This window comes from Anser cygnoides, chromosome 6 (genome assembly GCF_040182565.1).
Source record: "Anser cygnoides isolate HZ-2024a breed goose chromosome 6, Taihu_goose_T2T_genome, whole genome shotgun sequence".
In the NCBI taxonomy this organism is placed as follows: Eukaryota; Metazoa; Chordata; class Aves; order Anseriformes; family Anatidae; genus Anser; species Anser cygnoides.
Window position 1 is genome coordinate 19,986,845 of NC_089878.1, and position 14,475 is coordinate 20,001,319.

The 14,475-nt window shown below is 36.5% G+C and overlaps 1 protein-coding gene across 2 annotated transcripts in view; it reads left to right on the forward strand.

Annotated features, from left to right (window-relative positions):
* SP3 (Sp3 transcription factor) overlaps positions 1-14,171 on the forward strand; it is a 36,534-nt gene extending 22,363 nt beyond the window's left edge. For both annotated transcript variants that reach the window (XM_066999657.1, XM_066999658.1), the window contains 3 exons: positions 3,259-3,451; positions 10,207-10,403; positions 12,396-14,171. In XM_066999657.1, the coding sequence (XP_066855758.1) occupies positions 3,259-3,451; positions 10,207-10,403; positions 12,396-12,712 (707 nt within the window). In that variant the 3' untranslated portion in view covers positions 12,713-14,171. The remainder of the gene's footprint in view (positions 1-3,258; positions 3,452-10,206; positions 10,404-12,395) is intronic.
* The last annotated feature ends 304 nt before the right edge of the window (positions 14,172-14,475 follow it).

The window sequence follows — 14,475 nt, forward strand, 5'->3', positions numbered from 1 at the left end:
GACACACACCTCAGGAGCAGAGCAGTTCCATGTTGCATATATAATGGAGAAGGACTGACAGGCTTTGGGATGTTCAAAGTTTATTCCAAGCTTGACCATACCAACTGTGCACTGGGTTTGGAGCATCTAGTGTTTTGATCATCTTTTTATCTAGAATATTGGTGCGCATGTTCAGATACCCAAAAACCAGAAGAGTTGTTACAAGTGAGGCCCATAGCTACAAGGAGAATGCACAGACAGTTGTCTTCTTTGTGACTGGTTATTGCAGATATGATTTGCCCGTATAACGTGGGTATGTGGAAATGGAAATTGTGTTACGTGGAATGTTTGACTTCAGTAGTGGTGTTGGATTTGGTAACACAGTTTCATCCCTGATGTGATCCTTTCTACTTTACTGGGCCATGTTGGTATCTCTTTATAAGTATGTGTATGTAGTGTTAGCTGGATTCACTTACTGACTTTTGTATCTAAGATGATAATGAAATTACCTTCTTAAAACAATGTTTTATTTTATTAGCATTACTTCATCTCGTTTTAGATGAACACCTTGTGGCACACTTGATCAGTCAAAGAATTTTAACCGTGGTGTCTACCACAGCCAGCCCTAAAGAACTGCTTGGAGATTTTTTTGTAATTTTTTTGTGGCACATCCATACAAGGCTGAATTGGTCTGTGCTGGCAACCTTATCACTTGGCTGTGTTTGAATTCCTATTGAGTGCCCAGTTGCGTAAGAGTCAATGACGCTTTTGCCTTTTTCTAAAGATGCTGTAAGTGAATATATTGGTATGCTTAATAGTATATCTTTCTTTTTCTTCTGATAGTTGGAGGCCTGAAAAAATATGATGTTTCTGAGGTACACATAGGCAGGTTTTTATTTTTTTTTTCTGTTCATTTAATAGCAAAATTTATACCTTTCATGTGAAAGACACGTTGCTGCCTGAAATTTTGAGCTTCTTACTGTAGCAGTAAATCTTAGTTAGTGTGCAGGTGACTTTGGACAGTGCAAAAGCTTACTGCAGTACTTCTGCTGATGTTACCATATGCATAGAATCAGCAAAAGTAAGCGTGCTAGCTTTTGAATTCCCATAGCTGAGACTGGCTTTTTTTTTTTTTTCAATCTAGTTTCTAGCATTGACTTTTGCAGCTAAAACAGTTAATAATCTAGACTTCCTTGGTTCTGACCTGTAATGCTATCCCAAAAGGAGTGATTTCCTCAAGTTGAAATAACTCTCAAGTTACGTCAGCAATGTAGTTTACAGGACAATCCCACAAGCGGTTATATAGATGCAACCAAAAGGAAGGCAAACTATGGTGTTCAGAAAGAGTGCACTGACACCTTATTAGCACCAAGAAATTTTTAGTTTAGCTGCATCCTTTGTCTCTAAACGCATGCTGGACTTCATTTGGAAGGTAGACCAGGTAATTATTACTCTTTACAGGTTTTACCATGAATTTATTTATTGATCTTCACTGCGAGCAGTTGCCAATTATGATCTGGCCCAGTACAGTTTTACATATGTTTTGCTATGCAATTTGTTTAGCTTTGTCTTCGTTATAGAGGTGGTAGCTGATGCACTGACTCCCCAAAAGAATTTAGAATTGCCACAGTGCTCACTTAAGGTTTTAGTGTTTGAGTGGAGGTTGTGTTGAGGATGAAAACCTACATGTTAAGAGAGTCAATTATGCAGAGAAATCAGTTGCTAAATGCATCCAGGAGGAGACAGTTTTTAGTTTGAAGCTTCAAGGAAAGAAAGAAAAAAAAAAAAAACACTTTTGATGGCTTATTCACTAGTTTGTGATAGTGGCTAATCCATTTTCACTGAAAAAAATCCAAACTAGAGTGCTGAATCTAAGAGGGAGCTTTCTAAAATGCCATACAGAAACTTTTTTATAAATACTGATTTATGGACTTTCAGCTCATGGGGAATCCAGAGTAGTGTCTGGAGGGAAAAAATGTTCCTGTTAAAATGTAAATTTGTTGAAATAGTTGTCTCACAGTGTACTGTGATACTGTACTTGGTTCTTGGATTAAACCGAATGAATGCTGTGTAGCTTTGTGTGGCTGCCCAGAAAGAGCGCTCAAAGCAACAGTTGATATATGCTCATTACCTGCTGGTGGTATTGTGTGTAATATGCAGCACTTATTCTTTGAGTTGGATCTAACTGCTTATTTCCATGTTACTGTTTTAAAAGCTGTGTGATGTTTATGTTCAGCTTATGATGACAGTGATGGTAGAAAATAGAGCTTTTACATGAGGGTAGTCCTCTACCTTTTAGTTGGATGTAGTACTTCCAACAAATGCTTAGCATTGAATGTTCACATTGGACACTACGTTTTGCCTAATAGGTTTTGGGTTTGGATTTTGCTTTTCTACCTGTGTTTTAGGTGAGATGAAAGAGTGGTAGAAGATTCCATTTTTTTCCTAAAACGTGTACTATTTAAGGGGCATTTAGATGCTTCCTTGGAAGGGGAGGTAGAGTACACATACTTGTGAATGTGTATCCTGTGAGTTGAGACTTGAGACGTTTTTTCTGCTTTCATGAAATTGCAAAGATCTATTTTGACTACCAGCTCAAAATAACCTTAAAGTAGTTTGGGTTTTGTTTACTTCTTTCTAATACTGAACATTCTTCCCTGAATTTTTTCTTCTCTATGAATAGTTTAAGGAAAAAAAAAAGACATAAATTTGAGATGAGAAGGGGAAGAGGGAACAAAGGAGTTAGGTTTTTTTTTTCATTGGATTTCTTAGTCTTTCTTAGGTTGAAACCTTTTATTTAATTTATTATATTATTTCATTTGTTACTGTGCATACTGAAAAAATCCTGAAGATCATCTAGAAAGAATGTTTCTACTATGCGTCACATTAATTGAGAAACCCTCTGGGAATATAAATGGATACTCAGGATCATTTGAAACATGCGTTTACGTTTTTTTTCCCAACCCCTTGTTCCTCATTTTTTCCTATCTTTCAAGCAGCCAAAATCTTGCAGGTGACAGCATTCACTACCAAGAATGGTTCAAACTTGAAGTTTAATACTTTGTTACAGCATGTCTTCAACTTTGAATTGTATAGTAAGATAAACTTTTTAAATACCTTACGGGTTATAAGGGCACAGAAGCAATGTCAGTATGCACTAAAGTATGTTGACTTTTGACAGACATAGTGCTCTCAACAGAAAAAAAGATTTGATCATAATGGTTTCCTTCTCTGTATTTAATGGGCTACTTATGGATCTCTGTTTGTTCTTTTCCTCAGATATTAGGATTAAAGAAGAGGAGCCTGATCCAGAAGAGTGGCAGCTCAGTGGTGATTCTACACTGAATACCAATGATCTAACACATTTGAGAGTACAGGTGGTAGATGAGGAAGGGGACCAACCACATCAAGAAGGAAAAAGACTGCGACGAGTAGCTTGTACATGCCCCAACTGCAAAGAAGGTGGTGGAAGGTATGTAACTTTCAGTGTCATATAATGCATATAATAATGAAAACAAATAATGAGTGAGGAAAAAAAGGAGCCTTAGTTAATAACAGTTGGCTATAAAAAGAGAAAACTTTGGGCTTATGCGCTAAAGGACAGCCACCTTTTTTTCTGGGCTTGCAGATGGAAGGGGAAATTATTCCATCCTCTCTGAGTTACTCCATTAAGATTAATTGGAAAAATCTGGTGTTAGATGCCACCTAGTACAAGTGAGGGGAGTAGAACATTGCTCTAAATAATATGAAAATGAAATATTTTGGAATATGTGCATCTGTGATTGGCTTCCTATCGTATGTCAGGGACTTGATTAAATGCTGTGTTCCTGCATTTCCTCACTGATTGAGCATTTTTTTTCTGTTTTATTGCTTTGGCGTGTTATAAAAATACAGTTATCCTGGTTTTCTTTTTTGCTAGGTTCCTAAGAAAAACAACGTTTGTATAATAACCCTAAATATAAAATTTTTAATTGGCTGATTGTTTTAGTCAAATTTAATATAGATATGGCAAATGCAAAGATATTAAGTTTCTATTCATATAAGACTTCAGGGCTGCATACGAAGATTTTATTCTATTCTAAAACACTTCTATAATTGTGATATTTGAAAGGATATAAGAGGGGTAATGGGGATAATAGACTAAATATTTTCAATTGTAAAAGGCAGCCTAACTTTGTGTTGATATAACTATGCAAAGACTTATTTCTAGTACACTGAAATTTGCCCATTTTGATAATACTTCATTCTCTAAAGTGGAAGTCTTATTTTTGTGGGAACTATAATGTAAATTACTGAGTTCTGTTTCAAGAATCTGTCAGTGTTCCACGGCTTTAAGAGTTGTAAATGAGTACTGGCTAAATACATGTATTGTCTAGCCTTTTGAGCTTTTTTTGCTCCAAGTTCCATATACCTTCTTTGCAAGCACAAGGAGATAATATTTTAGTCCGCCTAGCCAAATAAAAGTTATTTTTTTTAAGACAAAAACACTTTCATATGTTTTCATCACAAATGAAGCTATTGATAATATCTGTTATAGTCATATAGCATCTTTGTAAGTCAGCTTTTTCTTAAATTCCTACATGTAGTCCACTGAAAACCTGGCTTGGTGAGCCTTGGCTTTGCCATGAAGATTTGCCCAAAGGACAGCCTGGATTGAGATTTGCTTCGGTCTAGGAGAAAACTCTGATAATGTTACAGGCAATGACTATACTCTTATAAAGTTCTTCTTCTTTGTGCTCTACTCCAGCCTGCAGTGGCTTTAACTTAAAGACATCTTTACTCTAAAATTTACTCTTACTCCTAAGTGAAGTTGCTATAACACCAAATCGTAAGGTTGAAGCCCAAGAGAGAGAGTCTTATTGAGAGATGGTTTTGAGAAAGTGTGGAGAAGGGTGTACATTGTCTGAAACTCTGATTGGAATTGGGGAAGGAGTTGAGGTCAGAGGTGAGATGGGTGTGAATCTGAACTCCACAGTTAAGGGAAGGACTGGGATACATCAAACATACAAAGTAAGGAGAAAAGTAGGACAGGAAGTCAGGATGTGAGAATTAGGACTGGAATAGAAACAGGATAGCGAAGGAGACAATGGTAGGAATGGTAGTGAAACTGAAAAAGAGTGAAAGTGCCTACAGTTGCTAGAGCAATGTTTCCACCAGAATGTAAAATTCCTTCAGAGTCTAGCAAAAAGCAATAAACCCACCAGAGGAATGTTTTCCTTCTCACTCTGATACACATGGATAATGTTCTGTAGCTGTTCCATTTGCTCATTTATGTCTAGTGCTGTAATGCAGAGTTTTATTTTGTCTTTCAACTCTGCTGATGACTTTGAGTTTCAGTCAATAGGACATCTGCTTCCATAAATTTCTTCAGATAGCAATCAGAATTTTTTAAATTTTAAGGTTGCAAAACTGAAAAATTGGAAGTTGGCAAGTGCCAAAGTTAAGATATCCTTTGTGACATTAATTGCGCATGTGCATTATGATTTTGTTTCTAAAAAATAGAAACCAAATTCTGATTTGGTCATTCTAATTTATTTGTAATCATTTTAAATTTATAAATTTAATTTATGAATGTATTTATAAATTTAATTTATTCAAATATATATATTATAAATTTGTATAATTGTTCTAAATTTATATTTATTCTAAATTATTTTAATTTTGCATTAAAAAAATAATCATACAACCCCAGTACTATTCAGTGGATGGGATGGGTGATGCTCAGGGTGCGAGTCAGGACAGTATAATGGTTGGCACCTGCTTTGCTTACTGCAGAAATTGGAAGGCATATAGGGACTGAAATAGGGGATTGCAGTAACAGGTCTCTGAAGTTTTGGAGGCGTTTGTACTATCTGCCCCACTTTTTTCACTACAGAAGTACTGAGTTCATTGCTGTAAAGAATCAGTTGAGCTCAACTGTGAATATCTACAGTATTTAAAAAATAATAATAATAAAAAAAAAAATTAAAAGATCAAGCTTCTGCTACATTGAGCTTGATTCCTCAAGTTGATGGTTGTTTGACAATTTTAATCATTTTCTGCCTCAAGTTTGGATGTATGAAATGATTGTATTAGTTCAAGCTTACTACACAAGTATGTTGCACGATGATAAACTCTTTTTTCTGAAAAGCTTCGATGTTGTTGTGAGTGTTCTTAATGAGGAAAAAAACACCTGGGAAATGAATAATTCTATTAAGATAATATTTAAATAATACGTAACTAGTAAGATTAGGAAAACACATGAAATCAATATGAGAAAGCTGAATGGTAGTTCACTCAATGAATGCTATCCCTTCTGTGTGCTGAGGTAGGAGAATATAGTGTATATGGCTTCACATATGCAGACTTCATCATAATTTCATCTTTTATGTAGTCTTAATTTTGGCATTTTTTTGTATTTTCTTTTTTGAGGGGGCAAAGGAGAGCTGAGGGTTGGTTTTCTTGTTTTTTTGTTCGGTTGGTTTTTGACTCTCAATGTAGAATTAGAACACATTGCGGTCTTCAAAGAATTTATATTTTTACCAGTTCTGTGAAGTAGAGAGAAAGTAGTAAATGTGTAAATCGAAAGCCTTATAGCCTCAAGCTTACATGGTAAATGGTGAATAAAAGAGAAGAGAGATACATGCCTCAGAGGATGACTCTGATCCCAACTGGATAGTATTAAGGTTACTGTTAGGGTGTCAGAAGTTAGGGGGAAGTTTCACTGTCCTCTCAATTATATCTGCAATTACATTGGGATGTAACTACAACCCTCTGGATCTACAGAGGAACAGTGTTTCTGAGTACCACTTCAGATACTTAACCCTAAAATGCACATTCTTAAAATAACTAAAAAGCCTTTGTTTTACCCCTGAAGTAATTAACGTTTTTCCTGGAAATACTGCTGGATTGAAAGTCTGGTTTCTTTGTAGATGAAGGTATCTTTGGTTGAAACCATTGCACTCTGTATGGCTACTGAGAAATGTGGCTTCCTGTCTTTATAAAGCTCAAATGTGCTATGAAAATACTTAACGTATTAATTGATTTGAAGACTCCAGTTGAGGTGTGAGTCATATCCTTTTACTCAGTGGCAATGGTTATTGGCCAGTGCAGCAAGAAAGGCCTCTTAGCGTGACGTGTTAGGGCGCAGTGCCAGTCTGTCACAGCTGCAAAGCGTCCAGACAGAACTTGGCTCATATCCAGTCACTTTAGAGCATGCATGAAGCAAACGTGCACATGCCTGTATGAAGCTACGTACAGTAAATACGCTCAGTTACTCATTCACAGTAGTCTTGCAGATCTTATTCTATGAGTTCCTAACTTTCTCTTCTCTTCGTACTGTGGAGTCCACTGAGGAATTCCCTCAGCGATCAGGTGACGTGCTCAGGATTACGTACACTGCCTCTGAAGCACAATAACCTGACCGTGAATTGAGCCATGATTTCCTTCAGTCTAGACTAAAGGTGTAGTTAAGCAACTCCAAATGATTGACTTAGGAATCTTAGTTATTTTAACAAAATTGGATGTGATTTCATGTGATTTGTGTCACACTTGTATACTGTGTCATGCGAAGTTCCAAAGTATTTGGACTGTTTATTACAGGAGGGGGAAGATTATAGTATATTTGGAGTATATGAGGATGAAATACCAAATTAAAAAAGAATCTGTATACAGAAATGTATACAGATTTTAAAATGCAGAAATAAATTTTGTTATAAGCATAGATTGAGCACTTCGTAGGGTTACATGGAGTAGGACAAGCAATTAAAGATACAGGATAACAGAATCCTATGGGGAATTCCATCAGTTACCAAGACTATATAATGGGGAAGAGACATGGGTGTTCCTTTTTCTGTATTGCCAAGAAAGCTGTCACCACAATTGTTGGATGCCTTGAGCCACCAAACAAGAAGACCTGAAGGACTTTTTCCCCTCCAGATGGTGAAGGGCGTAGAGGGGAAGACATACGAGGAGCGGCCAAGGTCACTGGGCCTGTTCAGCCTGGAAAAGAGGAGGCTGAGGGGAGACCTCAATGTGGCCTACAGCTTCCTCACGGGGGGGAGTGGAGGGGCAGGCGCCGGTCTGTTCTCTTTAGTGACCAGCAATAGGACCCGAGGGAATGGTGTCAAGCTGCAACAGGGGAGGTTCAGGCTGGATATGAGGAAAAGGTTCGAGAGGGTTGTTGCGCACTGGAACAGGCTCCCCAGGGACGTGGTCACGGCACCAAGCCTGTCGGAGTTTAAGCAGCGTTTGGACTGTGCTCTTAGTCACGTGGTCTGAATTTTTGGGTAGACCTGTGTGGTGCCAGGAGTCGGACTCGATGATCCTTGTGGGTCCCTTCCAACTCAGGATATTCTGTGATAATATGAGTGCCCAGAACTGAAACATTAGGTGAAGGTGAACTGAGCCTGAGAACTGGGGAACTGGTTGCAGTGAGACAAAAGGGGAATTAAAGAAAATTTCTTCCTTGGAGTCTTGAGAATTGGGTGTTTGGGGACGATGGATGAATGCTACTGAAACTGTTAGAGGTAGATTGAATTTTGTGTTATGGAGATTTCTTTGGCCTAGCCTTCTGTGGAAGCTGAGTAATTAGAAAAGAAAGGGGGCACTCTGAAGACGTTTTCCTAAATACCTTTGTGATTGGCTGAATGTTCAAAACTTGTGAATATTGAGATTTTTTTGTAGGTGGCACAGTACAAAGATAAAAGTCTGACATTAGATTTGATTTTTGTCTTTTAATATTGGCTTGAGGGGAGGCCATGTACGAGTGTGAACATGACAGTTTAGATGCAGCAAAGGACATTTTAGTTGGGGTAGATGTTTAAAAAATAAGTCAGTATTTATCTGGTCCAGATAAACAATCTGCTTTTGGGACATTTGGGGAAAAAAAAGTCAAAAATATTTTTGCCAGTACTAATAATGATGAAAGAGTTTAAGATGTCAGGTCATATGTCAGCGTACTCTTTGCAAGGAACTTATAGTCCAGCTGGAAAAGACAGATGAACTTTCTGTGAGACTATGGATTTGAGGGGTAGCAGTAACAACAACAAAAAGTGAGATGAGCGGAATCTCTTCTGTCACCTTTAGATTACATCGAATGTGAAACAGCGATGTTCTGAATGCAGGGATGAGAATCTAGGTTTAATAGTTGTTTGGAAAATCGTTCACTGGACTGTTGAGAGGAAGTGGAGCACCCGAATTTAAGGAAAAAAAATTGTCCTGGGGAGGCAACTAAAAATTCTCTACCTAGTCATCAAGGACAGAGCGCCAAAGACTGTGATTTCAGAATCAACTTAAGCTCTTTTAAGTTAACATTGCTGTTGAATAAGGTGTCCTGATGCTTGGCTGCATTTTTCAGTCTCTTACCTTGTACCATTCATGTAACTGCGCTGACATAGCAGCAGCAGCCTTACACTGCTCAGACTGATCTTTCTTTGAGTATTCATAAGTTCTTATCTCTCTGGTGGTTTTGGTTTATTTTTTAAATTAAAAAAAAAAGAAAAGAAAAAAAGCTATGCTTTTGTGTTAGGCGCTTACACTGAATGTAATCAACTACCATTTCAGTGAGGTAGCATCTTGAAAATAGGCATCAAGCTCATGTGTCTAGATTACACTTTCTAGGAATTATGTATTCATATTTGATGAATTTTATTTCTGAAATATCAAGGAATTAATTGAAATGTCAGCAAGATCAGCTATTTCACTGTCATTCCTTTTAGTGGAAATCTGCAGGTTAGTATGCTTATCCTCCAACCTGAAACTATTTCTCAAGTTTCCCCAAGATGCCAAAAGTCCCATCTGCTCTCTTCCCAGTTGCCAAAATCTCCAATTTCCCTAGTGGCAATTGTAGTGATTTGTGTTTCTTTGCCAAAACTGTGTTTGGCATAGTAAAAGCTGAAATTGGGAGAAATTTAAGATATGGGCACTTCAATATCAAAGTAATACAAACTGCTGTAATTATTGTATTTCTAACTTTATATGCATGCATGTTTGCTAAAGATTATACTTCCGTCATTTAAATTTCACATGCTTTTGAATTTATAATTTGCTGCAGAATTGAGATACCATTATAGTTTTTATTTCCAGCTTCTTACGGAGTGTACTGGGCTCTGAATATATTTGAAACAAAAATGGGCAGCTGCTCAGATTTTTTTCATAGATCTATTGGTATATTTAACTCCAGTTCTATGTATGACCACTGTTCAGGAGGAATGCTTTACAATGAATAACTTCACTTTTATTTAACAGAGGCTCCAACTTGGGAAAAAAGAAGCAGCACATTTGTCACATACCAGGATGTGGCAAAGTATATGGGAAGACTTCGCATTTGAGAGCTCATCTCCGCTGGCACTCTGGAGAGCGTCCATTTGTTTGTACTTGGATGTTCTGTGGCAAAAGGTTCACTCGCAGCGATGAGCTTCAGCGACACCGAAGAACACACACAGGTTTTCAATTTTTGATTCCAGTGCCTTTTACTAAAGGAGTCTCATGGGGAGGGCTTGGATAAATAAAGAGTAAAACATCTTTGTATTAGGTTGATTTTACTGTTGTATGGCATTTCTAAAATCAGCTAATATTTACAGGTATGTGTATGTTTCAGGTCCTTTAGTAGATCTGAGGAGGAAAAAATGCAACCTGAATCAGAACTGACGTTAAAGTTAATATTTAAATTAGCTTAATCAGAAAACTTTGATTCAGGTTCAGTGATGACTTTGATTTGTTTGAACCAGATTAGAACTGTTTTTAAACATCTTAACTTTAATAATTTTCTCCCTTTTTATAAAAGCAAAAAAGAAAAAAGAAAAATGGAGGGCTAGATGTCCAAGGGATTAGATGTCATTCACAAAATCAAGGAAGAGTATTTGATGGTGCATCATTCTACATCTTCTAGTTTCGTGGTTAGACTACTTGTTAGAGATACCGGGACCCGAAGTTTACACTTCTCCTTTTGTCTAATACAAGGAATAGAAATTAGTTTAGCTCTCTGTCTTTTTAAGAAGAGGTTTGTTTCAAGTCTGTCTGTATTACCTGTTTTCCTACAAATGGAACACATGATAATATTCTAGAATGTTCAAACTACAGCATGCTTATCTTTAAAATTAGATTATTTGAAAAACCCAATGACAGTAGATAATTTGTGCTTATCTGCATATGCATTGCTTAGAAAACTGCAGTGTCTATGAAAATTATTTCATCTTTTGTATGCAATGGTGTACTTTTGTTCAACATGTTGGATGGTTGAATCTAATCTGGGGTGTTGTGGTCTGGCTGGCTGGACAGCCAGATTTTTTTTGTTTGTTCAAAAAAAAAAAAAGGCTGGTTAAGTGATTCAGCTCAGAGGGTATGGTTAATGGAAAAGTACTTCACTTGGGATGAAATAAACCATTGCATCGATGCAGGTGAAGTGCTGTCTAGTTGGGAAGTATCTCTGCTGAAAAGGATCTAGGGAAGTCTTGATAAACAACGTGATCCAGCAGCCAAGATGGACAGAGCTGTGTCAACAGAAGCACAGACAGTAGATTTAGGAGAGTGCTTATCACCTTTTCAGTACTGGTTAGACTGCATCTAGAATATTTCAGCCCCCAGCATAAGACAGACATTAATCAACAGGATTGAGTTCAGCAGAGGGCAACCAAGATGACTGGGAAGCAGGGAGGATGTAGGAACTGAGCTTGTTCAGCTAGGCAAAGAGAAGAGTAATGGCGGGGGTGGGCAATTCAAGTGCAGCTTTCTAGAATCTGCAAGGCCAACATTAGGAAGAAAAAGCCAGACGTTTCATGGTGGTGTGTTGGTGTGAGGACAAGAGGCAGCAGACACAAGCTGAAAGAAGAGATGTTCGGACCAGATGCAAAGAAAAATATTTCCATTGTGAGGACTGCTAGGCACTGGAGCAGGATGCCCAGAGAGCTTGTACGGTCTCCATCCTTACAGGCTTTCAAGACTGGACTGGATAAATTCCTGAGCAACCTGGACTGACCTCATTGCTGACCCTGCTCTGAGATCAGTCTAGAGACCTCCTGAGCTCCCTTCCAACCTGAATTGCCCTATTGTCCCGTCTGTCAGTCTCAAGTGGGATTCTGCAGTTCATGTTATCTTTCCTGTCCATTGTTCTGCAGGGTTTGTTCTCCTCTTAGAAGTTACTTATTGGTAATAACTGCAGCTGAGGATATTAGATTGTGATATTCTTTATCTTGCCTGAAAGATTTCCCTAAGCTCAGTGAGAGACAGAAAAATAATTCCGTTCTTTTAAATTATTTGTATGAATATCTAGAAAATTAAATGACAATTTAAGTTTATCATCTTGGATAGGGGTTTTCTTAAGATGTTGTTAGAATTCTGACTCTTAGAAGCACTAAGTTACCTCAGTTTTTGGTGTATATGTGAATTTTTTTCTAATGTTCTTGAAAACAATTTTTTTTTCTTATCTTATATGACAGGTGAGAAGAAATTTGTCTGTCCAGAATGTTCAAAACGCTTTATGAGAAGTGACCACCTTGCCAAACACATTAAAACACATCAGAATAAAAAAGGTATTCACTCCAGCAGTACAGTGCTGGCATCAGTAGAAGCAACGCCTGATGATACTTTGATTACTGCAGGAGGAACAACACTTATCCTTGCAAATATTCAACAAGGTTCTGTTTCAGGAATAGGAACTGTTAATACATCTGGCACCAGCAATCAAGATATTCTTACCAACACTGAAATACCTTTACAGCTTGTCACAGTTTCGGGAAACGAGACAATGGAGTAAATATTACACAAGATACCTATTAATTGTGGTTATTTTTATACAGTAGTGAGAAGAATATTGTTCCTAAGTTCTTAGATATCTTTTTATTGATGTGCAAAAATTTTTGGATTGACAGTAACTTGGTTATACATGACACTGAAATGCCTTACTTTGTATGATATTCCATAGTATATTAAAATGGTAAAATTGCATGGGTTTTGTAGGTACTTTTGGAATCTAGAAGAGATGAAATTTTACCAAGTTATATTAAAAAAAAAAAAAGAATTTAACGATGGAAATGGTAGTCTAACCAAATGCATCAATCCTGTGTGGTTTAGTGTAAAAAAAAATGAGAACATGTTGGTATTTATCTATTGTAAGATAAAAGAAGTTGATGGGTGAAAAGAAATCATGTTATGATAAAAGAAATTTTGTAATTTTCTTGATGACTGGAATTTTTATTATGCATAACTGACAAATCAAGTTTCCAAGCAAATGTTACATAGTGTAGGCTTTACTTAGCTCATCAACTTGTCATTTTGAAGCTAATTATTTTAATTAGGTTAACTATGTACAATATTTTAAGCATTACTGTTGTAAGATTTTGAAAACTACATTTTAACATGGAACTCTAGGGATAGTCACCTTTTAAATCCTATTGAAAAGCCATGTTTAAGATTTAATTTGCCAAAATGATGTCTTGTTAATATTCTTTCAATAACCAAGGTGGGCAATATAACCAATGTTTAAAAAATTTAAAATGATAAAAAAAAATAAAAAAAATAAATATGTATAGGTTGAGGCATTTGGGTGGTAAGGCAAATGTTATAGTGAAGTATATCCCTTCTCTTGAACATTGGAGGACCAAAAATAAGGTGTATTGCGTCGCAGCAGTGATTTTTATCAAATCTTTTTTCCAAAAACATCTGTCTGCCAGGGCCTTAAAAGCCATCATGTAAATTACCAGTAAAATATAACATATGCAAATACAACAGAAAAATCACTTCCATATTGACAGTACTCCCAAACATATGGATATAGTCATAGTGAACTAGGGGTTTTATGAGGTTTTTATTTGTTTGTTGTTTAGTTTTTGGTTAGTCAATCTGCATTTAAATATCAGCCATCTTTCCTTTTTTGCTTCTTCCCTTAAAAATTGTATGTATCCAGTACATTTAACTGATAAACATATATGTTTTTTATTATGCTGAATTTTCTTTTTATTTTTTAATTACTGTTTATATTTTCAATTATAGAAAAAATGTACAAAATGAAGTTATATAGCCAGTCTGTAAGTGCTATACCATTTTCCAAAAATGTACAACAATAATTACTGCAGTTCACCTATTTACAAACATTTGGAAATCTGTTCATTTGTTATTCTTAAAACCACCTCAAATTTAAAGGCTACCTTATTGTACGTTTAAAGTGTATTATAACAGTGTGGTAGTTAATAAAACACTATTTTTTTTTCTTTTGACTTGAGTTTACTGTACTTCTTATTAACTAATAAGGTGTAATTTCATAATATATATTAATTGCCTGAAATGTTTTATTTTTCTTCAGATGGTGGGAAATAGAAATAGTGTTTCCTTTCCTTGTGCACACAGAAATGGTGAGATAGCACCTCCTTCTCCCTCCGTCCCAAAATCTCTGTATGCCCAGGCATACATGTACTATACTGTGGAGGTGCTGTAGTAATGTTTTTAAGCTTATGCTGAGTAGAGCGTGAAGAAAACATAGGCCCTATCCTACTGAATATGAGAATAAAATTGCATTTAAAT